This window comes from Oncorhynchus gorbuscha, linkage group LG16 (assembly GCF_021184085.1).
Source record: "Oncorhynchus gorbuscha isolate QuinsamMale2020 ecotype Even-year linkage group LG16, OgorEven_v1.0, whole genome shotgun sequence".
NCBI lineage: Eukaryota > Metazoa > Chordata > Actinopteri > Salmoniformes > Salmonidae > Oncorhynchus > Oncorhynchus gorbuscha.
Window position 1 is genome coordinate 73,392,921 of NC_060188.1, and position 26,599 is coordinate 73,419,519.

A 26,599-nucleotide genomic window follows, 5' to 3' on the forward strand; every position below is an offset into this window, starting at 1 on the left:
AATTTATCGTATGGAATAGCCTTAATTTCTCAGAACAAGAATAGATTGACGAGTTTCAGAAGAAAGGTCTTTGTTTCTGGGCATTTTGAGTCTGTAATCGAATCCACAAATGCTGATGCTCCAGATGCTCAACTAGTCTAAAGAAGGACAGTTTTATTGCTTCTTTAATCAGAACAACAGTTTTATAATAATAAAAATAAAATATAATATATGCCATTTAGCAGACGCTTTTATCCAAAGCTACTTACAGTCATGTGTGCATACATTCTACATATGGGTGGTCCCGGGGATCGAACCCACTACCCTGGCGTTACAAGCACCATGCTCTACCAACTGAGCTACAGTTGTTTTCATCTAACATAATTGCAAAAGGGTTTTCTAATGATCAATTAGACTTTTAAAATTGTAAACTTGGATTAGCTAACACAACGTGCCATTGGAACACAGGAGTGATGGTTCCTGATAATGGGCCTCTGTACGCCTATGTAGAGAGGCCGTTTTCAGCTACAATAGTCATTTACAACATTAACAATGTCTACACTGTATTTCTGATCAATTTGATGTTATTTTAATGTACAACATTTTTTTTTTTTTAAACATGGACAAACCTTTGAAAGTTAGTGTGTGTAGATATATATATATATATATATATATATATATATATATATATATATATATATATATATATATATATATATATATATATATATATATATATATATATATATATATATACTGTTTTTATAAATCACAAATACTTGGAATGTTATTTGTATTATAACTAGTACGAAATATATCGACAATTGTGCAAAGTTATCATTTTTACCCTAATTATTAATTTACAATGTATGCAGAACGGAATTATTTTGAAGAGTCCAAAAAACATTTGACCTGGAAGTACTTAGTATTTATTTAGCTGTATGAGTGTTTACACTAACCGGATGCTTCAAATGTATACATCCGGTGAAACATCTGTTTCTGTCTGATGGGACTGGCTCAGTGCGTATCCTCTTAGGAACATGGCGGATGATTAGTTAATGCTGGAGCTTAACCCGATGACAGACTCAAAACTGTTTTGCTACATGAGAAGGTACACGAAAAAGGAGTTCAAACTTGGCAAGGTGGTTAGCTAGCTAGCTACGGTAGATCGAGAGGGGGTGTCGCTTGCTGTAGAAAAGGAAAACAACATGGCGGCATTGGAGCTCGAATGGATCCCAGAGACTCTGTACAACACTGCTATATCAGCAGTGGTGGACAATTACAGTCGATCGCGAAGGGATATTCGTTGCATCCCTGAGAATATTCAATTTGATGTGTATTACAAGGTACGTTCATAGTCTAGTTTGCTAACTATATAACGTAATGTTCGCGAGAAGTGACTCGTTTTAGCTGACCTTGGCTATCAAACGCTTTGCAAAGCAAATCAACTGATTATTTGCTATCATGCTATTTAGCAAGCTTAACCATAAACCAAAGACTAATAGTCATCTGACGACAAAAATTGTTTGTTAACATGTCTTAAAAGTGCATTTCTTGCTGAAGTCCTAAATAGTAGCACGTGTTCATGATTTTAATTGGGAGTGTCTCTAAACATCATATGTTGTGATCTGTGAAAACATTGTGTTTTGAACAGTAGTTAGTGGGATCTCACACTCAAATTCTACATGTTGATAATCATTCTCTGACACGCCTGTCCTTTTTTTGCTTTCATAACCTGTTTTCGTGTTTCCCCAGCTGTACCAGCAGGGTCGGCTCTGCCAACTGGGGGGAGAGTTTTGTGAACTAGAGGTGTTTGCCAAAGTTCTACGGGCATCTGATAAAAGGTACTTGTTTGGTTCTGTATAGGTCATTATCAATCAAATGTCACAATGTGGTGCAGAGCATTCCATTTGGCTGCTGGGGGGCATGGAGACCCCTGGCTCTGCTATAAAACCATTGACAACTGCGTGATGTTTAAGGAATTGTTAAATAAATGTTTTAACTAGGTCTATTTGGTTTCAATATAATCAACTCTTGAATAGCATAGACAGATCTATGAATTTAATTGTATTCCACATTTAGCTCTATTAGAGTTATACAGCAAGTAACAGCATGCTTTTCATGATCAGTAAACATCAATTGATCATGTAATTTCAGATATGTGAGGGTAACTTATCCATTTGGCATATATCTAGCTAAACAAATTTATGCCATTTATCATTTAGGTTGCTTCATCAGAGATTAGGCTTTTGGAAAGATCCTGACATCGGCAAGTCCTGGTAATGTTGTCAGTCGGACTTCTGCTTGCTTTTTAACTGACCATGTTGACATGATCTGTTATTCGCTAGCTAGCCAATTTGTAAACTGACGTGGTCCATGAGTCATGCCTGTCAGCAGCAATCGGGATTAAATACTCTTGAAAACAATGTTGAAAAGGGGATAATCTTAACTTCAATAGGTAGTATTGGTTGTTGCCTATGGAGTTCAGAGTGGACCGACTAAAACTCAATCATATGTTTGACATCTTAAATGATCTTGCTCCAAGTTATATGAAAAAACACACGTGGTCCTGTGTAGCTCAGTTGGTAGAGCATGGCGCTTGTAACACCAGGGTAGTGGGTTCGATCCCCGGGATCGAACCCACTGGTCCCCGGGACCACCCATACGTAGAATGTATGCACACATGACTGTAAGTCGCTTTGGATAAAAGCGTCTGCTAAATGGCATATATATTATTATTACATTGATATGGTCTATAACCAGCACAGTTACAATACCAGAGCTAGTGTTATGTCTTGTAAAATCACAAGAGTTAACGGTACTGCGAGGAGCACTTTTTTTCTATGCAGACATTTGTCTATGGAATAGCCTCCCCTTGGAGATCAAGCAATGAAAAAGTAGAATAGCTTTAAAAAGCAGGCAAAGGTTGCCCAACTAAGGGAAACCACTCCACTATCTTCTTGTGCCCTTACTGCTGGTCAGGTTTATTTATTTGAAAGATGGGTATGATTGTTTTTTAAGGTTAGAAAATGTGTAATGAATATGTTTTAGTTTTTTAAAGTTAATGAAAATTGCCACTTTAGGATGTTAATATACATTATTGTATTCATTGTTTGTTATTTTGGATTTCCTTTTAATAATAATGTGTTACTGTTCTTACCATCGAGGACCACTTTGGAAACAAGATCTTTGATTCTTACTTTTAAGTGCTATCATTTGGGTCCACAATGTAAATGTTTCTGTATATCTCTCTTACCCAAATGAATTAAATTCACTCAAATATCCAATTAATGGTGGCCAATATTGAACGATATTGTGAGGCTACCCACACATCTGAAATTACATTATCAAATTATGTTTACTGAAAAGCATGGAGTTAATTGCTGTATAACTCCATTGCTGTATAACTGTATAACTGATAGATCTAAATGTGCGTAATTGTGTTGCATGGTTTAATGAGACAATTGTCGTTCAGATTATGCTCATCAACAGTTGATGATATTATAACAAAATAGTTAATATTTTTATTTAGCGATCCCTTGAAAACTGCAGGTAGTTGTCAATGGTTTCAGCAGAGCTGGGGATCTCTTTGCCCCCTTGAAGGCAAATCAAAATCTCTGCACCTTATTGTGACATTTTATTGATAATGACCTATAGAGTGGTGAGGAGGAGGAGTCTACCGTGTCCGGAAGTGACTTCACCATTAATTTTCTGTATTCAGGGTTCATTCGAACATCCTTTTAAGCTTTGTTTTACTATTGACAGTTGGAGCTGATTTTGGGATCGTATATTCACTGTTTAATCAAACTTTTAAAGTCAACTCCCGATATCAGGGCATATATTCTTAAATATGTCTAGTTTTTGTCCTTATTGCCAAACTTCATGAATACTGCACCCTCAACTTCAAAACTCCTTTGCTAGTGTTGCGACGTTGTATTAGTTAATGTGACGACTGTTGCTTATCGAATGATTAAAGGTCTCTAATTGCGTGATTAACTGAATCAAGCAATTATTAACTCATTAACCTGGGGCACCATGGAAAAAATAGTTTAATTGAGTTTCTATTTCACAAATTAACTAAGAATATCGATTTTCACTACAGTCTCTAATTAATCAGTTTCCTCTACAGTCTCATTCTGAACGTCGCATAATCCGGGAATCTGCACGGACCCGGGTCCCACCAATGAGTTCGTACCACACCAATCTTAGTTGAGTATTTATTTACTAGAAAGCTAAAATGATGATAAAATATACACATACACAACACACAGTCTAGGCTATTGATTAGAACTTAGTATAACGGGCCAACACATTATGGCGCGTGTCACCCAAAATGGGGATTTAAAGGGGAGAGAAAAAGAGAAAGTACACAAGAGAAATATAAATTTGGGTGCATTTGTCAGCTATGCTTATTTTAACCATAGCCTTGCCCCAAACTGCCACCCTTATGGGCCAGAATATAATGATGTAATTACGTGTGGGAGGTATCAGATGGGAAGCTCCACGTGGGTCGTTTAGGCTTCTCAATGAAGCATTTCTCAGGCGCAACTCTCTGGTCGTCCTCACAATGTCAGTGTCCTTTTGGTCAGACAGCTCTGTAGCTCAGGGCTCACAGCGTAGGAATGAAACAGTGTAGATACCACGATTCGATGGGTAGTGGAGGTTAGGTGGTCTGGCTTGAATTCACCTGCTTAGACACAGCTACTCATTAGTAGCATGGGTAGAGAAATATTTATTTGTCTTCAACCTTGAGTTGGGTTTTGGGTTCGTTTACTTTTTAGACCTTGGCTGCAGCTCGGGTCACTTAGTCTGATATGTTAATTCTTCACTCAGATATCTTATACCCTCGGGTCAGAAGTGGGCGTGACCGCCTTTAGGGCAATTCTCTGGGCGTACCAAGTTAAGAGGCAAGATCTAGATTTGACTCAAATCCATTTTTAGGCAACTAACTAGAGGTCGACCGATTATGCTTTTTCAACGCCGATACCGATTAATGGAGGACCCAAAAAACCGATACCGATTAATCGTCCGATTTCTTTTTTAAACATTTCTTTTTACTTTTTGTTGTTGTAATAGTGACAATTACAACAATACTGAATTAACACTTATTTTGACTTAATATAAAACATAAATAAAATCAATTTAGCCTCAAATAAATAATGAAACATGTTCAATTTGGTTTAAATAATGCAAAAACATAGTGTTGGAGAAAGTGCTGTTTGAATGAATGATTACGGGACTGCTGCTGCCCAGTCAGACTGCTCTATCAAATCAGACTTAATTATAACATAATAACACACAGAAATACGAGCCTTTGGTCATTAATATTATCGAATCCAGAAACTATCATTTTGAAAACAAAACGTTTATTATTTCAGTGAAATACGGAACCGTTCGGTATTTTATCTAAATATTCTTGTTAAATTGCACAACCTTCAATGTATGTCATAAGTACGTAAAATTCTGGCAAATTAGTTCGCAATGAGCCAGGCAGCCCAAACTGTTGCATATACCCTGACTGCGTGCAATGAACACAAGAGAAATGACACAATTTCACCTGGTTATTATTATTGCCTGCTTACCTGGATTAGTAGTTATAACTAGTGATTATGATTGATTGTTTTTTATAAGATAAGTTTAATGCTAGCTAGCAATTTACCTTGGCTTCTACTGCATTTGCGTAACAGGCAGGCTACTCGTGGAGTGCAATGGTTAGAGCGTTGGACTAGTTAACTGTGCGGTTGCAAGGTTGTAACCCCTGAGCTGACAAGGTGAAAATCTGTCGTTCTGCCCCTGAACAAGGCAGTTAACCCACAGTATCTAGGCAGTCATTGAAAATAAGAATGTGTTCTTAACTGACTTGCCTAGTTAAATAAAAGGTAAAAATGTAATTTTTTTTTTAAATAATCAGAAATCGGTGCCCAAAAATACCGATTTTCCGATTGTTATGAAAACTTGAAATCGGCCCTAATTAATCGACCGTTCCGATTAATCGGTCGACCTCTACAACTAACTTCACATTTCATCTTTACCAAAACATTCTCTTTGATTTGGAGATTTTCCACACAACGTACAATATATAAACATCACGCATATCCTAGGAAAATTCTTACAGTTACAATGTTTTCGTAATTCCGTCATCTATTAACCTTTAATAACAAAATTATATTCCATCTATCGTCATGACCACCATTGTGGCTGACAGAAGAGGACACAGGAATGTTGTCTGTTGGTTAATATTTACCATGGGCGTGAGGGTTCATAAAACCCCCACATCTTCAGACCCCTAGATCTCTCCTCTGTTGGGGTTGAGAGATCATCTGTAGGGTTGTGGTCCTGTAACCTGACCTGATCAGGACAGTCATGACACTAGTTATACAAGCATGTAACTAAGAAATATTCTTGAAATAAATGTAAAAATTATTTATTGTTTTGTTGACGCGAATCCAAGTTCAGTTTTGAAATCCATTGGCGTAGGGTTAGCTGGATGTTTCTAACTGGTCTTGGAACTGTGACAACGGGCATCCTCTCCCCGCTTAGCTCAATGGGATATGTAGTGATATGATTTAGTCAACACAGCCACATATGTACACAGTCTTGTACCCTTATTTTTTCTAAACTGCTGATTTATATCAGACTTTATTAATATAACGAGTAATCCGGGAATGTCAGGTTATTTGACACGCAAAAATAGCGACTCTACAGAGCACAATGACTACAATGAATGGATAAATGACTTCTGGACGTGGAGCCGAGGAGCTCCTCCTCACCACGCAATAGGAATCTGACCCCACAATTACGTGAAATGAAAGGGATCTGACAAGAGCCTTAAGCCAATGTTAAATGCCCTTGTCACACATTGACAGATGAGCCTTTATGCTGCTGTTCTCATGTACAGTTGAAGTCGGACGTTAACATGCACTTAGGTTGTAGTCATTAAAACTAGTTTTTCTACCACTCCACAAATTTCTTGTTAACAAACTATAGTTTTGGCAAGTTGGTTAGACATGTACTTTGTGCATGACACAAGTCATTTCTCCAACAATTGTTTACAGACAGATTATTTAACTTTTAATTCACTGTATCACAATTCCAGTGGGTCAGAAGTTTACATACACTAAGTTGACTGTGCCTTTAAACACATAATTTGAGTCAATTGTAGGTGTACCTGTGGATGTATTTCAAGGCCTACCTTCAAACTCAGTGCCTCTTTGCTTGACATCATGGGAAAATCAAAAGAAATCAGCCAAGATCTCAAAAAATAAATTGTAGACCTCCACAAGTCTGATTCATCCTTGGGAGCAATTTCCAAATGCCTGAAGGTACAATGTTTGCCTGTACAAACAATAGTACGCAAGTATAAACAGCATGGAATCACGCAGCCATCATACTGCTCAGGAAGGAGACGAGTTGTGTCTCCTAGAGATGCACTTACGTTGGTGCGAGAATTGCAAATCAATCCCAGAACAACAGCAAAGGACCTTGTGAAGATGCTGGAGGAAACATACAAAAGTATCTGTTTCCACAGTAAAACGAGTCCTATGTCGACACAACCTGGCAGCTCAGGAAGGAAGAAGCCACTGCTCAAAAACCACCATAATAAAGCCAGACTACAGTTCGCAACTGCACATGGGGACAAAGATTGTACTTTTTGGAGAAATGTCCTCTTGTCTGATGAAACAAAAATGGAACTGTTTGGCCGTAATGACCATCGTTATGTTTGGAGGAAAAGGGGGAGGCTTGCAAGGCAAAGAACACCATGCCAACCGTGAAGCACGTTGGTGGCAGAATCTTGTTGTGGGGGTGCTTTGCTGCAGGAGGAACTGGTGCACTTCACAACATAGATGGCATCATGAGGTGGGAAAGTTACGTGGATACATTAAAGCAACATCTCAAGACATCAGTCAGGAAGTTAAAGCTTGGTTGCAAATGGGTCTTCCAAATGGACAATGATCCCAAGCATACTTCTAAAGTTGTTGCAAAATGGCCTTAAGGAATACAAAGTCAAGGTATTAGAGTGGTCATCACAAAGCCCTGACCTCAATCCTATAGAAAATGTGTGGACGGAACTGAAAAAGTGTGTGCGGGCAAGGGGGCCTACAAACCTGACTCAGTTACACCAGCTCTGTCACGAGGAAGGGGCCAAAATTCACCCAACTTGTTGTGGGAAGCTTGTGGAAGGCTACCCAAAATGTTTGATCCAAGTTAAACAATTTAAAGGCAATGCTACCAAATACTAATTGAGTGTATGTAAACTTCTGACCACTGGGAATGTGATGAAATGAATAAAAGCTGAAATAAATCAGTTTCTCTACTATTATTCTGACATTTCACATTCTTAAAATAAAGTGGTGATCCTAACTGACCTAACTGTCAAATCGAAGGGTCTGCTGTCCGGACCTCTGGCAGTCTCTATGGGGGTGTCACAGGGTTAATTTCTTGTATACATCAATGATGTCGCTCTTGCTGCTGGTGAGTCTTTGATCCACCTCTACGCAGACAACACCATTCTGTATACTTCTGGCCCTTCTTTGGACACTGTGTTAACAACCCTCCAGGCAAGCGTCAATGCCATACAACTCTCCTTCCGTGGCCTCCAATTGCTCTTAAATACAAGTAAAACTAAATGCATGCTCTTCAACTGATCGCTACCTGCACCTACCCGCCTGTCCAACATCACTACTCTGGACGGCTCTGACTTAGAATACGTGGACAACTACAAATACTTAGGTGTCTGGTTAGACTGTAAACTCTCCTTCCAGACCCATATCAAACATCTCCAATCCAGAATTGGCTTCCTATTTCGCAACAAAGCATCCTTCACTCATGCTGCCAAACATACCCTTGTAAAACTGACCATCCTACCAATCCTCGACTTTGGCGATGTCATTTCCAAAATAGCCTCCAATACCCTACTCAACAAATTGGATGCAGTCTATCACAGTGCAATCCGTTTTGTCACCAAAGCCCCATATACTACCCACCATTGCGACCTGTACGCTCTCGTTGGCTGGCCCTCGCTTCATACTCGTCGCCAAACCCACTGGCTCCATGTCATCTACAAGACCCTGCTAGGTAAAGTCCCCCTTATCTCAGCTCGCTGGTCACCATAGCATCTCCCACCTGTAGCACATGCTCCAGCAGGTATATCTCTCTAGTCACCCCCAAAACCAATTCTTTCTTTGGCCACCTCTCCTTCCAGTTCTCTACTGCCAATGACTGGAACGAACTACAAAAATCACTGAAACTGGAAACACTTATCTCCCTCACTAGCTTTAAGCACCAACTGTCAGAGCAGCTCACAGATTACTGCACCTGTACATAGCCCACCTATAATTTATCCCAAACAACTACCTCTTTCCCAACTGTATTTCATTTATTTAGCTCCTTTGCACCCCATTATTTTTATTTCTACTTTGCACATTCTTCCATTGCAAAACTACCATTCCAGTGTTTTACTTGCTATATTGTATTTACTTTGCCACCATGGCATTTTTTGCCTTTACCTCCCTTCTCACCTCATTTGCTCACATTGTATATATACTTGTTTATACTGTATTATTGACTGTATGGCCTATTTATTGCCATAGCTCCATACTTAATTTGCACAGTGTATACAGATTTCTCTATTGTGTTATTGACTGTACATTTGTTTTACTCCATGTGTAACACTGTGTCGTTGTATCTGTCGAACTGCTTTGCTTTATCTTGGCCAGGTCGCAATTGTAAATGAGAACTTGTTCTCAACTTGCCTACCTGGTTAAATAAAGGTTAAATAAAAAAAGAGGGAATTTTTACTTGGATTATTATTTAATTTAAAAAATGTTTTATATGGTGATTTAGGTAGTGATTTGGTGATTTAGGTAGTTGGTTGGATGGGCTATTTACAGATGGGCTGTGTACAGCTGCAGTGATTCGGTAAGCTGCTCTGACAGCTGACGCTTAAAGTTAGTGAGGGTGATATAAGTCTCCTACTTCAGTGATCTTGGCAATTCATTCCATTCATTGGCAGCAGAGAACTGGGAGGAAAGGTGGCCAAAATAGTTGTTGGCTTTGGGGATGACCAGTGAAATATACCTGCTGGAGCGCGTGCTATGGGTGGGTGTTGCTATGGTGACCAGTGAGCTGAGATAAGGCGGAGCTATACCTAGCAAAGACTTATCGATGACCTGGAGCCAGTGGGTTTGGCAACGAATATGTAGCGAGGACCAGCCAACGGGAGCATACAGGTCACAGTGGTGGGTAGTATATGGGGGCTTTGTGACAAAACGGATGGCACTGTTATAAACTGCATCCAATTGGCTGAGTATAATGTTGGAGGCTAATTTGTAAATGACATAGCCAAAGTCAAGGATTGGTAGGACAGTCAAGGATTGGTAGGATAGGGTATGTTTGGGAGCATGAGTGAAGGAGGCTTTGTTGCAAAATTGGAAGCCGATTCTAGATTTAACTTTGGATTGGATATGCTTAATGTGAGTCTGGAAGGGGAGTTTACAGTCTATCCAGACACCTAGGTATTTGTGGTTGTCCACGTATTCTAAGTCAGAACCGTCCAGAGTAGAGGTCGACCGATTAATTGGAATGGCCGATTTGAAGTTTTCATAACAATTGGAAATCATCATTTTTGGACACTGATCATGGCCAATTACATTGCACTCCACGAGGAGACTGCGAGACAGGCTGACTACCTGTTATGCGAGTGCAGCAAGGAGCCAAGGTAAGGTGCTAGCTAGCATTAAACGTATCTTATACAAAACAATCAATCTTAACATAATCACTTGTTTACTACACATGGTTGATGATATTACTAGTTTATCTAGCTTGTCCTGTGTTGCATATAATCGATGCTGTGCCTGTTAATTTATCATTGTATTACAGCCTACTTCTCCAAACGGGTGATTTAAGAAGCGCATTTGCGAAAAAAAAGCACTTTCGTTGCACCAATGTGTACCTAACCATAAACATCAACGCCTTTCTTAAAATCAATACTCAAGTATATATTTTTAAAGCTGCATATTTAGTTAATATTGCCTGCTGACATGAATTTCTTTTAACCTCTCTAGGGTACGTGGGACGCTAACGTCCCACCTGACCAACGTCCGGTGAAAGTGCAGGGCGCCAAATTCAAACAACAGAAATCTCATAATTAAATTCCTCATTCCTCACATGTATTATACACCATTTTAAAGATAAACTTGTTGTTAATCCCACCACAGTGTCCGATTTCAAAAAGGCTTTACGACAAAAGCATACCATGTGATTATGTTAGGTCAGTACCTAGTCACAAAAAACACAGCCACACAGCCAAAGAGAGGAGTCACAAAAAGCATAAATAGAGATACAATTAATCACTGACCATCTTCATCAGATGGCACTCATAGGACATAATGTTACACAATACATGTATGTTTTGTTTGATAAAGTTCATATTTATATCCAAAAATCTCTGTTTACATTGGCGTGTTATGTTTTGCCTCCAAAACATCTGGTGAAAGTGCAGAGCGCTATGTCAATTTACAGAAATACTCATCAATAATGTGGATGAAAATACAATTTATGCATGGAATTAAAGATGTACTTCTCCTTAATGCAACCACTGTGTCAGATTTCAAAAAAGCTTTACGGAAAAAGCACACTGGAATAATCTGAGTACAGGGAACGGACCTAACTCTCACGGGCGCGCGCCTGACTGAGCACATGGCCTTCTGGCAGACCCATGACTCAATCAGCTCTCATTCTCTCCCACTTCACAGTAGAAGCCTGAAACAAGATTCTAAAGACTGTTGAGGTCTAGTGGAAACATTAGGAAGTACAATATGACCCCACAGACACTGTGTATTGGATAGGCTAAGACTTGAAAACTTACAAACCTCAGATTTCCCACTTCCTGGTTGGATTTTTATCTCTCTTTTTTTCTTGGGTTTTTGCCAGCCATATGAGTTCTGTTATACTCACAGACATCATTCAAACAGTTTTAGAAACTTCAGAGTGTTTTCTATCCAAATCTACTAATAATATGCATATACTAGCATCTTGGCCTGAGCAGCAGGCAGTTTACTCTGGGCACACTTTTCATCCGGATGTGAAAATACTGCCCCCTACCCCAAAGAAGTTAACTAAGGAAATTGTGTCACTTCTCTTGTGTTCTGTGCAACAGAGTCAGGGTATATGCAGCAGTTTGGGCCGCCTGGCTCGTTGCTTCAAGCATTGCGCTGTTTATGACTTCAAGCCTATCAACTCCCGAGATTAGGCTGGCAATACTAAAGTACCTCCAATAGTCAAAGTATATGAAATACAAATGGTATAGAGAGAAATAGTCCTATAATAACCACAACCTAAAACTTCATACCTGGGAATATTGAAGACTCTTTTTAAAAGGAGCCACCAGCTTTCATATGTTCTCATGTTCTGAGCAAGGAACTTAAGCGTTCGCTTTTTTACATGGCACGTAATTGCGGTTTTACTTTCTTCTCCAACACTTTGTTTTTGCATTATTTAAACCAAATTGAACATGTTTCATTATTTGAGACTAAATTGATTTTATTGATGTATTATATTAAGTTAAAACAAGTGTTTATTGTCCATTCAGTATTGTTGTAATTGTCCTTATTACAAATATATATATTAAAATTGGCAGATTAATCGGCATCTGCTTTTTTAGTCCTCCGATAATCGGTATCGGAGTTGAAAAATCATAATCGGTCGACCTCTAGTCCAGAGTAGTGATGTGATCTTAGAATTCCTCACAATCAAATGTCGACCGCATTATCTACCAAGAGAATTCTCTTCAATTATAATCGCAGCCTCGTATATTCCCCCCCCCCCCAAGCAGACACATCGACGGCCCTGAACAAACTTTATTTGACTCTATGTAAACTGGAAACCACATATCCTGAGGCTGCATTCATTGTAGCTGGGGATTTTAACAAGGCATGCTTCAAGTGGGCCACCATTGTTCCTGTTCCCAAGAAAGCTAAGGTAACTGAGCTAAACGACTACTGCCCTGTAGAACTCACTTCTGTCATCATGAAGTGCATTGAGAGACTAGTCAAGGACCATATCACCTCCACCCTACCTGACACCCTAGACCCACTCCAATTTGCTTACCGCCCCAATAGGTCCACAGACGACACAATCGCAACCACACTGCACACTGCCCTAACCCATCTAGATAAAGAGGAATACCTATACGAGAATGCTGTTCATCAACTACAGCTCAGCATTTAACACCATAGTACCCTCCAAACTCGTCATCAAGCTTGAGACCCTGGGTCTCGACCCTGCCCTGTGCAACAGGGTACTGGACTTCCTGACGGGCTGCCCCCAGGTAGTGAGGGTAAGTAACAACATCTCCACCCCGCTGATCCTCAACACTGGGGCCACACAAGGATGCGTTCTGAGCCCTCTCCTGTACTCCCTGTTCACCCACGACTGCGTGACCATGCACGCATCCAACTCAATCATCAAGTTTGCAGACGACACTACAGTGGTAGGCTTGATTACCAACAACGACGAGATGGCCTACAGGGGGAGGTGAGGGCCCTCGGAGTGTGGTGTCAGGAAAATAACCTCACACTCAACGTCAACAAAACAAAGGAGATGATCGTAGACTTCAGGAAACAGCAGAGGGAGCACCCCCCTATCCACATTGACGGGACAGTAGTGGAGAGGGTAGTAAGTTTTCATTTCCTCGGCGTACACATCCCGGACAAACTGAATTGGTCCACCCATGCAGACAGCATGTTGAAGAAGGCGCAGCAGCTCCTCTTCAACCTCAGGAGGCTAAAGAAATTTGGCCTGTCACCAAAAGCACTCACAAACCTTTACAGATGCACAATCGAGAGCATCCTGTCGGGCTGTATCACCGCCTGGTACGGCAACTGCTCTGCCCACAACAGTAAAGCTCTCCAGAGGGTAGTGAGGTCTGCACAACGCGTCACTGGGGCAAACTACCTGCCTTCCAGGATACCTACACCACCCGATGTCACAGGAAGGCCATAAAGATCATCAAGGACAACAACCACCCGAGCCACTGCCTGTTTATCCCGCTATCATCCAGAAGGCGAGGTCAGTACAGGTGCATCAAAGCAGGGACCGAGAGACTGAAAAACAGCTTCTATCTCAAGGCCATCAGACTGTTAAACAGCCACCACTAACATTGAGTGGCTGCTGCCAACAGACTGACTCAACTCCAGCCACTTTAATAATGTAAAAATGAATGTAAAAATGTATCACTAGCCACTTTAAACAATGCCACTTAATATAATGTTTACATACCCTACATTACTCATCTCATATGTATATACTGTACTCTATACCATCTACTGCATCTTGCCTAGGCTGTTCTGTACCATCACTCAGTCATATATTTATATGTACATATTCTTCATCCCTTTACACTTGTGTATAAGATGGTTGTTGTGAAATTGTTAGGTTAGATTACTCGTTGGTTATTACTGCATTGTCGGAACTAGAAGCACAAGCATTTCGCTACACTTGCATTAACATCATGGTTATGTGTATGTGACAAATATAATTTGACTTGATTTGCTGGGCAGGCGGGCAAGTAGGTGAGGGCAGCGATCGGTTGAAGAGCATGCATTTAGTTTTATTAGCATTAAAGAGCAGTTGGAGGCCACAGAAGAAGTGTTGAATGGCGTTGAAGCTCGTTTGGAAGATTGTTTACACAGTGTCCAAAGAAGGGCCAGATGTATACAGAATGGTGTCGTCTGCGTAGTGGTGTCGAGATTCAATGTCAGGATTTGTGAAAAACTGAGTTTAAATGCATTTGGTTAAGGTGTATGTAAACTTCCGACTTCAACTGTATGTTTGTATCACGTCTTTATGCCCTGTCTTTGTGTGTGTGCCTGCAGACACCTCCTGCACCACTGCTTCCAGGCCCTGATGGATCATGGGGTGAAAGTCGCCTCCGTCCTGGCCAACTCCTTCAGCCGTCGCTGCTCCTACATTGCAGAGTCTGATGCCCATGTGAAAGTGAAGGCCATTCACTTTGGCTTTGTTTTAGGTAGGCCCCTGCACCCATCAACTTTCCTCACTTTTCTTCAACTTTTGTGTCTTGTTGTACTAATGTTGACCCTGTCCTGTAGGTGGCTTTCTGTCTGATGCAGGCTGGTATGGTGATGCAGAGAATGTGTTTCTGGCGTGTCTGCAGCTGTGCACACTGCATGATGAGGTTCTGCACTGGTACCGTGCTGTGGAGTGCTGTGTCAGGTAAGTTGGTCCCAGAGTTAGTATATTCAGTTCTGATTCTAGTTCTATGGCTGGTAACTCCTAGTTTATATTTGCCCACAAAAGCTTGCTAGACTCAACACTTTCTCTTAGGTTGCTTCATGTCCGGAATGGCAACTGCAAGTACCATCTTGGTGAAGAGACTGTCAAGTTGGCCCAGCTGTACATGGACAAACTGGCCAAACATGGTCATCAGGCCAACAAAGCTGCACTCTATGGAGAGCTGTGTGCTCTGCTCTTTGCTAAGAGCCTTTATGATGAGGTATTTTGCATTAAAGAGATACTTTATATCAAGTGGTGGTTAGATTTTTTTGGTGTTCTGGTTTTTCCTGTAGATATCGTCACCTATATCATGTCTTGTGCAGGCCTACAGGTGGTGCATAGAGGCAATGAAAGAGATCACAGTGGGTTTGCCTGTTAAGGTTGTGGTAGATGTCCTAAGACAGGCTTCCAAGGTATGAGTGGTCCCTTTTCCTGTGTTAGACTATGAATGGATAAACAAATAATTTTGAGATGTTCCCTTACGGTCATAAGAGCCACTGTAATGCTGTATTAGTAATTTATGCTACTACAGACTGTAGTTGGCACTTAGCTTGGTTTCATGTGTTTGGACCTACAGGCCTGTGTAGTAAAGAGGGAGTTCAGGAAGGCAGAGCATCTGATAAAGCATGCTGTTTTCCTGGCACGGTAGGTTAGTTTCACAACACTGTGTGTTGTAAAATGTATACGCTAGTATTTGTCTGTCTCCTTCACTAATGTCTGTTTCCTTGTTGTTTTGCAGTGAGCATTTTGGACACAAGCATCCCAAGTATTCAGACACTCTCCTTGATTATGGTTTTTATTTGTTGAATGTGGATAACATCTGCCAATCAGTTGCAATATACCAGGTGAGAGAGTTGGTCTGAGATGTACAGTTGAAGTCAGAAGTTTACACACACTTGGGTTGGAATTAAAACTCGTTTTTCAACCACTCTACAAGTTTCTTGTTAATAAACTATATCGTTTTGGCAAGTCTGTTAGGACATCTACTTTGTGAATAACACAGGTCATTTCTCCAACAATTGTTTACAGAGATTATTTCACTTATTGTGGGAAGCTTGTGGAAGGCTACCCGAAACGTTTGACCCAAGTTAAACAATTTAAAGGCAATGCTACCAAATACTAATTGAGTGTATGTAAACGTCTGACCCACTGGGAATGTGATGAAAGAAATAAAAGCTGAAATAAATCATTCTCTCTACTATTATTCTGACATTTCACATTCTTAAAATAAAGTGGTGATCCTAACTGACCTAAAACAGGGAATTGTTATGAGGAATAAATGTCAGAAATTGTGAAAAACTGAGTTTAAATGTATTTGGCTAAGATGTATGTGAACTTCCGACTTCAACTGTAGATAGACAGCAGAGAGGGGAGGTGTATCAAATGTGTGATTATTGAAACTGTGTTAATGTTGCAGACGGCTCTAGATATCCGGCAGTCGGTTTTCGGGGGAAAGAATATCCATGTGGCCACAGCACACGAGGACCTGGCATACTCCTCCTATGTGCATCTGTACAGCTCTGGCAAATTTGACAATGCACTGTGAGTAATCGTTTTGTCACCATTGAGACGATGACTTATCAACGACCCAAGCCCACCTCAGCTAATCCCTACCATTGTGACGCAGAGTTGTCATAATGCTTCAGCAAATGTGCAATATATCAGGGGCGTCAGTAGACACAATATAAGTAACCTAATTTATGTCCCTTTAACTGCCGTAATGCCTGTACTGATTTTACAGCTATTGCATGCAGTAATCATGTGCCTTTGAACCAGATTTATACTGTTAGCATTAAGCCGGTGAGCCCTAGGAGGAAGTCCACTGTGTGAAGCGCACCCTGCACTAACACAAAGAACATGAGCACATCTACTGCTGCTAAGCTTCCCAGTAAAGCAATAAAGCAAGCAAGCATCCTAGAAGAAAAGTGCTCAAAATAGCCCACTTAAACATATGTAGCTTAGAAAACAAGGTTCATGAAATCAATCATTTGCTAGAAATGGATGACATTCATATTCCGACTATTTCTGAAACTCACTTAGATAAAACCTTTGATACAGTTGAAGCAGTACAAGGTTATAACATTTACAGAAAATATAGAAATGCCAATGGTGGAAGTGTTGCTGTTTATGTTCAGAACCAAATTCCTGTAAAGATTAGAGAGGATCTCATGTTAAATACTGTTGAAGTAATATGGCTACAGGTTCATCTGCCTTACTTAAAGCCCATTCTAGTGTGAATCTGCTATAGATCACCAAGTGCAAACAATCAGTATCTGGATAATGTGTAAAATGCTTGATAATGTATGTGATATCAACAGAGGTATATTTTCTGGGTGATTTTAAATATTGGTTTTCATCAAGCTGCCCACTCAAGAAAAAGCTTTACACTGTAACCAGTGCCTGCAACCTACCAGGGTAGTTACAAACAGCACAGGAATGAAATCATCAACATGTATTGATCACATCTTTACCAACGCTGCAGATATTTGCTTGAAAGCAGTATCCAGATCCATCGGATGTATTGATCACAATATAGAAGCCATATCTAGGAAAACCAAAGTTCCAAAGGCTGGTCCTAATATTGTGTATAAGAGGTCATACAAGAGGTTTGGTAGTGATTCCTATGTTATGGATGTAAAGAAGATGCTGGTCTGTGGTGTGTAATGAGTAGAAAACCGACAATGCACTTGACATATGAAATTGCTTATTCAAGTTAATAATAAGCATGCACCCATTAAGAAATTGACTGAAAACTGTTAAATCCCTGTGGATTGATGATGAATGGAAAAATGGTATGGTTGAGAGGGATGAGGCAAAAGGAATGGAAAATAAGTCTGGCTACACAACCAATTGTCAAACTAATTGCAGATTGAGAAGTCATGTTACTAAACTGAATAAAAAGAAACTACACTATGAAACAAAGATAAATTAAATAAAGAATGATTTGCTAAGGATTTGCACTTTTTTATTTTTTATTATCTCCTAAAATGATATACCCAAATCTAACTGCCTGTAACTCAGGACCTGAAGCAAGAATATGCATATTCTTGATACCATTTGAAAGGAAACACTTTTAAGTTTGGGGAAATGTGAAATGAATGTAGAAGAATATAACACATTAGATCTGTTAAAAGATAATACAAAGAAAAAAACCACGTTGTTTTGTTATTTTTCAGCCCAGGCATAATTTAGGTTTTGGACACTAGATGGCAGCAGTGTGTGTGCAAAGTTTTAGACTGATCCAATGAACCATTTATTTCTGTTCCAAATTTTGTATCAAGACTGCCTATTTGGTTTATTAATACATTTTCAAGTTCATAACAGTGCACTCTCCTCAAACGATAGCATGGTATTATTTCACTGTAATAGCTACTATAAATCGGACAGTGCAGTTAGATTAACAAGAATTTAAGCTTTCTGCCGATATCAGATATGTCCATGTCCTGGGAAATGTTCTTGTTACTTACAACCTCATAATAATCGCAATAGCCTACGTTAGGTCAATTGTCCCGAGGTCGGGATACCCATCCTGTAGAGGTTAAATGACATTTTGGGGGGGGAAAGGCAAACTCACCTCCATCATTCTTTTAATCAGATTGCTCATTCATCACAAAACCAACTGATATTGCCAACTACTTTAATGTTGAAAAGATGGTGCTGGAGAAGAAGGCTGACATTTTACGTGTTCCTATCCAATTGTGTTTTTTGTTTGTTTCTTTGTGTTTTACTTATTTTGTACATAATATTGCTGCTGCTACTGTCTCTGATGACTCAAAATAACTTCTGGACACCAGAACTGCGATTACTCACCACAAACTGGCAGAATCCTTTATTTCCTTTAAATAGCCCGGCGTGAATGTCATACTGCTTTCCCGGGAACAGGCCCAGATCCCTGTCATTTGCATGAAGAGAAAAAGGGGCTAGAGTGCAGGCTGCCTTCTGAGAATTCGCAGACGATCGAATAAACCCCCACTGCCTTCCATTCTGCTAGCAAACGTGCAATCTTTGGGAAAATAAAATCGATGACCTATGGGGAAGATTAAACTATCAAAGGGACATTCAAAACTGTAATATTTTATTCTTCACGAAGTCGCAGCTGAACGACGACATTATCAACTTACAGCTGGCTGGTTCTACGCTGTACCGGCAGGATAGAACAGCGGCGTCTGGTAAGACAAGGGGCGGTGGACTATGGATTTTTGTAAATAACAGCTGGTGCACAATATCTAAGGAGTCTCAAGGTTTTGCTCGCCTGAGTTAGTGTGGTCTACAGCTTATCATGAGATACTCTATCTACAGTGGTTTCTCCACTAAACGTTTTGCAATGATGCTGCGGGATTTAGAGCTAATCTGTGGTTTAGTACCGTACCCTGTGTCACCACTTCATTGCTCCAGACCAGTGCAAGGGGTCCAGACCAGTGCAAGAGGCTTCTAAACAGCCTCTACCCCCAAGCTATAAGACTCCCTGACCATTTGCATTTCCCCCTCACTTTTACACCGCTGCTACTTTATCATTTATGCATGGTCGCTTTAATAACTCTACCTACAAGTACATATTACCTCGACTAACCGGTGCCCCCGCACATTGACTCTGTGTCGGTACCCCCCTGTAAATAGCCTCGCTATTGTTATTTTACTACTGCCTTTTAATTAATTGTTACTTTTATTTCTTATTCGTATTTATTTTATTTTTTTAAACTGCATTGTTGATAAGTAAGCATTTAATTTCACAGTGACTAATTCAAATTGTGACTAATTAATGTGACTAATTCAAATTTGATTAGATTTTTTTAATTTGGCAAGATTCGCAAACTTAGGCATGACATGCCAGCAACAAATGCTGACACTACATATCCAAGTCGATCTGACCAAATTATGACAGACAAGCATTGTAATTTTGAATTCTGTGATGTTAGTGTGGAAGAGGTGAAAATATGATTGTTGTCTATCAACAATGACAAGCCACCGGGGTCGGACAACTTGAATGGAAAATTACTGAGGATAATAGCGAATGATATTGCCACTCCTATTTGCTATATTTTCAATTTAAGCCTACTAGAAAGTGTGTGCCCCCAGGCTTGGAGGGAAGCAAAAGTAATTCCGCTAAGTCCCCTTTCCCAACCCTTAGTAAGCTTTTGGAAAAAATAGTGTTTGACCAGACAATGCTTGTACAGTAAACAAATTGATAACAAACTTTCAGCATACATATAGAGAAGGACATTCACCAAGCACAGCACTTACACAAATGGCTGATGATTGGCTTAGAGAAATTGATGATAAAAAGATTGGGGGGGGTTGTTTTGTTAGACTTCAGTGCAGCTTTTGACGTGAATGATCAATGTCTGTTGCTGGCAAAATGTATATATTGTGGATAAAGAGTTAAGCCAGAGTGTCTATATGCAGATGACTCAACATTATACATGTCAGCTACTACAGCGACTGCAATGACTAAAAGACTTAACAAAGAGTCGCAGTTAGTTTGAGTGGGTGGCAAGCAATAAGTTAGTCCTAAATATTTCAAAAACTAAAAGCATTGTATTTGGGGCAAATCATTCACTAAACCCTAAACCTCAACTAAATCTTGTAATAAATTATGTGGAAATAAAGCAATTTGAGGTGACTAAACTGCTTGGAGTTACCCTGGACTGTAAACTGTCATGGTCAAACATATTAATATCACAGTCGCTAAGATGGGGAGAAGCGTGTCCTTAATAAAGCGCTGTTCTGCATTCTTAACAGCACTATCAACAAGGCAGGTCCTACAGGAACTAGTTGTCACACCTGGACTATTGTTCTGTCGTGTTGTCAGGTGCCACAAAACAGGACTTAGGAAAATTGCAATTGGCTCAGAACAGGGCAGCACGGCTGGCCCTTTGATGTACACAGAGAGCTAATATTAATAATATGCACGTCAATCTCTCCTGGCTCAAAGTGGAGGAGATTGACTTTCACTTTTACTTGTATTTAAGAGGTGTTGAATGCACCGAGCTGTCAGTTTGAACTACTGGCGCACAGCTTGGACACCCATGCATACCCCACAAGACATGCCACAAGAGGTCTCTTCACAGTCCCCAAGTCCATAACAGACTATGGAAGGCGCACCGTATTACATAGCGCCATGACTACATGGAACTCTATTCCACATCAAGGAACTCTATTCCATATCAAGTAACTCATGGAAGCAGTAATTCTAGATTTTAAAAAACAGATTATAAAAAACACCTTATGGAACAGCGGGGACTGTGAAGCAACACAAACATAGGCACACGATAACATACACACGATACATACACATGGATTTAGTACTGTAGATATGTGGTAGTGATGGAGTAGGGGCCTGAGGGCACATAGTGTGTTGTGAAATCTGTGAATGCATTGTAATGTTTTTCAAATGGAATAAACTGCCTTAATTTTGCTGGACCCCAGGAAGAGTAGCTGCTGCTTTGGCAGCAGCTAATGGGGATCCATTATAAATACAAATTCCACAGGGCTCGGCAGTATACCATATTTTACTATATACACCTGTATTGATGCACAGACTGGTTTGGATTTTTACTTTACCTTGTATAATGGTATTTTAATGTTTGATTTGTTAAGTGTGTAAATGCCACTCTGCCCTGTGTAATGTCCATTTTTATAGTTTATTCTGTTTTGCTTCTTGAGTTGTCTCTCCCTCCTTCCACACACACCAAGCCCCACCCCCATCATACCCTACTCATAAAGCATATTTAGAACTTTAATTAAAAAAAAAATGTGAACAATATTGTGCTGATATTTAGGCCATGTCGCTCAGCCCTATGTCACCATCTCTTATGACCTTAAATTTAGACCAAGGTTCTTGGTTTCCATTCATGTTATGTACTCTTACTTGTATTCCAACCTCTGAAGTTCATGCAGGCCATGTTTGTGCTTTAGCTTCTGATGTAACTGTCGCTGAGTTCAATCTGTTCCTCTGCTGTGCCCTCTGGGTATTTTGTGTACAGATTCCATGCAGAGCGGGCCATAGACATTATCACTCACATTCTCCCGGAGGATCATCTGCTGCTGGCCTCCTCCAAAAGAGTCAAAGGTAAAAACGGCTTTCACAACTATCTGTGTACTCCTGTTCCCCGGCCTCTGTGATGGGCACACGGATGTCTGTGAATCTCACGGGTATCAATGCGTTCCACTGCGGTAGAGTAAATTAATGTAGAGGATTTGTTTTATCATGGAGGTGATGAGAGGTCTGTAATTTGAAGAATAAATAGATTGGATCAGTAGATATCTTTCATTTCCTAACTAACTTGTTCAGATGACCATCTGACTCTGTCCTCTTTCTGACTGTGTTGTGCTGTTCCCTCAGCTCTGATCCTGGAGGAGATTGCTATTGACTGCCACAACAAGGAGACAGAGGAGAGGCTGCTCCAGGATGCCCATGACCTCCACCTCTCCTCTCTCCAGCTGGCCAAGAAAGCCTTTGGGGAGTTCAATGTTCAGACAGCGAAGCACTATGGCAACCTGGGCCGCCTCTACCAGTCCATGAGGAAGTTCAAGGTCAGGTTATCCCTCCCTTTCATCCAAGTGTCTGTAGAAAACATGCAGTGGTTGACATCTGACATACTGTCATCCTATGCTCTGTCTGGTGAACTTCCATCAAATCTTCTCCACAGTGTTTACCAACCCTGTGATTTCACTTTGATAGCAGGAAGTGAATCTTTTCACTTCTCTTTCTAAGGAGGCTTAAATGTCACAGGGGCTCTGGGGTTTTATGGTAGTTGAAAATGCACACCTCAAGGCTGTGGATGACTGAGGTCTCACTTACCCTGTTTCTTTCAGGAGGCAGAGGAGATGCACATCAAGGCCATTCAGATCAAGGAGCAGCTTCTGGGTCAGGAGGACTATGAGGTGGCTCTGTCTGTGGGCCACCTAGCCTCTCTCTACAACTACGACATGAACCAGTATGAAGATGCAGAGAGGCTTTACCTGCGCTCCATTGCTATCGGTCAGTCTTCAGGCTAGATTGGGGTCTATTCTTCCCTCGTGTACACTTCTTTTTTTGTAATATATTCTTCCTCATTCTACCGTTCCATATTCTTACTTGTGTGTGTCTCTCCCCTGCAGGTAAGAAGCTGTTTGGGGAGGGCTACAGTGGACTGGAATACGACTACAGGGGCCTAATTAAACTTTACAACTCTGTGGGGAACTATGAGAAAGTCTTTGAGTACCACAATATTTTATCCAATTGGAACCGGCTGAGGGACCGGCAGTTTGCTGTGGCTGATGCCTTAGAGGACGTAAACACCAGCCCCCAGGCCACCGGGGAGGTGGTGCAGTCCTTCCTACTGTCACAGAACAATGGGGCTGGCCCACCTGCTTAGGCTCACCACACAGACACACACATGCCCACATACTGATAGAAACGCTAAAGGTGTTCACGGCTCACTTACATTTGTTGAACACACCCTCTCCACATCAAGCTATATGGTTGGCTATGGGAAAATGCACTATCGCCTGTGGAATGCATATAATCTAGTGTTTTTGTGCTCACTTTTGCGCCCAACGGGGGCATTCTCCTGTGATCAAACCGGTATTGAACATTTGATGGAAGGAACCTCTTGCGATCCACTTCGCATCACCTAACATCGCTTTCATCACCTTCAGTCTTCTGTAAGAGGAATTGAGAAAAGGGGGAAAAATAAAACAACGACATCAGTGTGTTCTAGCTCTAGAATAGGAATTGGTTTGTTTTCGGCTTCATTTTTGGTCAGCGCTTGCCCTTTGTTGACCATTGGGATGTCCCCTACAAGCATGGATGGAGAACCTTTTTACTTTGGCCAATTATAAAGAGCAAGTTACTTTTTCTGGCTGGAATCCTTATTTTATTGTTCTAATGTCATGAGGGAGTTTACAAAAGAGATTTCATCCATGGACCAAATCTTCAGTTTCCTTTTTGCAACACCTGTTTTTGTCTCCATCTAAAGACGTTGGCGCAGTCTTTATGCTCGTGCTTAAAGGTTGTCCGTGATTTGATGAATTTGAAATGCACCAGTGTGTGTATTAAATTTGACCACAATTGTGCTCAGTAGATTTGTTGTTGTTGCACTTACGTGTAGTTTATTTGAAAGTGTACGTGGGTACTTTTTTTTTAGGAATTAAAATTACAAGTATTTCTAAAGAATTTCATATAACTAAACCAAAAACAGGTGAGCTTAAACCTGCTATTCGGATGACTCCCTCCCTGTGTTCCAGTGCAAACGCCCAGACGGAGGTCCTCTAGCATCATCCCCAGGCTATTGTGCATATAAGCCTGGTACATCGATTCAAAGTTGGCCTTAGTGGGAGTGACCGTACGGAGTAAAGTATTTGTCATTTCATTTTAGCGAATCACACAACTGCGAGGCATGGCTCTGTGCTTGTGGTATGCTAGCGTACGGGGGAGGGTTAGGGGGAAGGTTGTGGGAGATGATTGGTTGTTAGATTAAGCCTATGCTTCAGGAGCATTCTGTACTGGCTAACGAAGGTCAAGTTTGACCCGTTGGACTACCAGACTCTTCGGGCCTTAGGGCTGAAGTGTCTGGGAACGAGATCAGGGGTCCTCAAACACACCATTAACAATAGAATAGGCCTTGTGTTTTCATTTTAGAAACCATTTGCCTAGTGAAGGATTACCTATTCCAATGTAATGTAGTAAGTACCCCATTGTGTGTGGACTAGGTCAATGGAAATTATTGCCTTGTTTTTGAACAAATGCATGTCTGTCTAATGGATGTTATTGTTACATGTGCTGTTATGTTTCAACTGAAGTCCAAGCCTTCGCCTTAAAGGACGATCAGCCAAAGGTGCTCTTGTTCTGGTTCTTAGCATGCTTGCTTTCCACATACCCACACTGGAGAGAGACAGGAAGGTCATATGTTTGACCTGACACACTACCGTTCAAAAGTTTGGGGTCACTTAGAAATGTCCTTGTTTTTGAAAGAAAAGCACACACAAAATTCAGTTAAAATGACAACAATATTGATCAGAAATAGTGTCGACATTGTTAATGTTGTAAATTACTAATGTAGCGGGAAACGACTGATTTTTAATGGAATATCTACATAGGCGTACAGAGGCCCATTATCAGCAACCATCACTCCTGTGTTTCAATGGCACGTTGTGTTAACTCATCCAAGTTGATCATTTTAAAAGGTTAATTGATCATTAGAAAACCCTTTTGCAATTATGTTAGTACAGCTAAAAACTTGTCTCAACATCAACAGTGAAGAGGCGACTCTGGGATGCTGGCCTTCTAGGCAGAGTTCCTCTGTCCAGTGTCTGTGTTCTTTTGCCCATCTTAATCTTTTATTTTTATTGGCCAATCTGAGATAAGGCTTTTTCTTTGCAACTCGGCATCCCGGAGTCGCCTCTTCACTGTTGACGTTGAGACTGGTGTTTTGCGGGTACTATTTAATGAAGCTGCCAGTTGAGGACTTGTGAGGTGTCTGATTCTCAAACTAGCCACTCTAATGTACTTGTCCTCTTGCTCAGTTGTGCACTGGGGCCTCGCACTCCTCTTTCTATTCTGGTTAGAACCAGTTTGCGCTGTTCAGTTTCTTGGCAATGTCTCCCATGGAATAGTCTTCATTTTTCAGAATAAGAATAGACTGACGAGTTTTAGAAGAAAAGTCTTTGTTTCTGGACATTTCGAGTCTGTAATCAAACCCACAAATGCTGACGCTCCAGATACTCAACTAGTCTAAAGAAGGCCAGTTGTATTGCTTCTCTAATCAGAACAACAGTTTTCAGCTGTGCTAACATAATTGCAAAAGGGTTTTCTAACACAGGAGTGATGGTTGCTGATAATGGGCCTATGTAGATGTTCCATTAAAAATCTTCCGTTTACAGCTACAATAGTCATTTACAACATTAACAATGTCTACACTGTATTTCTGATCAATTTGATGGTATTTTAATGGACAAAAATTGTGCTTTTCTTTCGAAAGCAAGGACTTTTCTAAGTGACCCCATACTTGTGAACGGTAGTGTATACACTATATATACAAAGTATGTGGACACCCCTTCAAATTAGGGAATTCAGTTATTTTATGTATAAAATCAAGCACACTGCCATGCAATCTCCGTAGACAAACATTGGAAAAAGAATGGCCTGTACTAAGAGCTCACTACCAAGTTCCAAACTGCCTCTGGAAGCAACGTCAGCTCAAGAAGTGTTTGTCGGGAGCTTCATTAAATGAGTTTCATGGCCGAGCAGCCGCACACAAGCCTAAGATCACCACGCACAATGCCATGCGGCTGCTGGAGTGGTATAAAGCTCGCCGCCATTGGACTCTGGAGCAGTGGAAACACGTTC

At 40.6% G+C, this 26,599-nt stretch overlaps 1 protein-coding gene across 2 annotated transcripts; it reads left to right on the plus strand.

The window, feature by feature from the left end:
- The first annotated feature begins 959 nt into the window (after positions 1–959).
- On the plus strand, positions 960–25,091 carry LOC124000439 (amyloid protein-binding protein 2-like). Of its 2 annotated transcripts, none has more exons than XM_046306792.1 (13): positions 960–1,325; positions 1,735–1,823; positions 14,853–15,004; positions 15,087–15,210; positions 15,322–15,490; positions 15,594–15,683; positions 15,848–15,915; positions 16,010–16,115; positions 16,688–16,812; positions 22,254–22,339; positions 22,613–22,803; positions 23,086–23,251; positions 23,371–25,091. In XM_046306792.1, exons 1-13 carry the CDS (start codon positions 1,188–1,190, stop codon positions 23,625–23,627), a joined length of 1,761 nt encoding a protein of 586 aa, XP_046162748.1. In that variant the 5' UTR covers positions 960–1,187; the 3' UTR covers positions 23,628–25,091. The 2 variants fall into 2 exon arrangements, with proteins under 2 accessions (XP_046162748.1, XP_046162749.1); XM_046306793.1 differs by having other exon boundaries at positions 984–1,090.
- Positions 25,092–26,599: the final 1,508 nt, after the last annotated feature.

Coding starts and splice junctions, on each gene's coding strand:
- LOC124000439 (XM_046306792.1), top strand. CDS start 1,188: ATGGCGGCATTGGAGCTCGAATGGATCCCAGAGACTCTGTACAACACT. Junction 22,340..22,612: donor CTCCTCCAAAAGAGTCAAAG/GTAAAAACGGCT, acceptor CTGTTCCCTCAG/CTCTGATCCTGGAGGAGATT. Junction 22,804..23,085: donor AGTCCATGAGGAAGTTCAAG/GTCAGGTTATCC, acceptor TGTTTCTTTCAG/GAGGCAGAGGAGATGCACAT.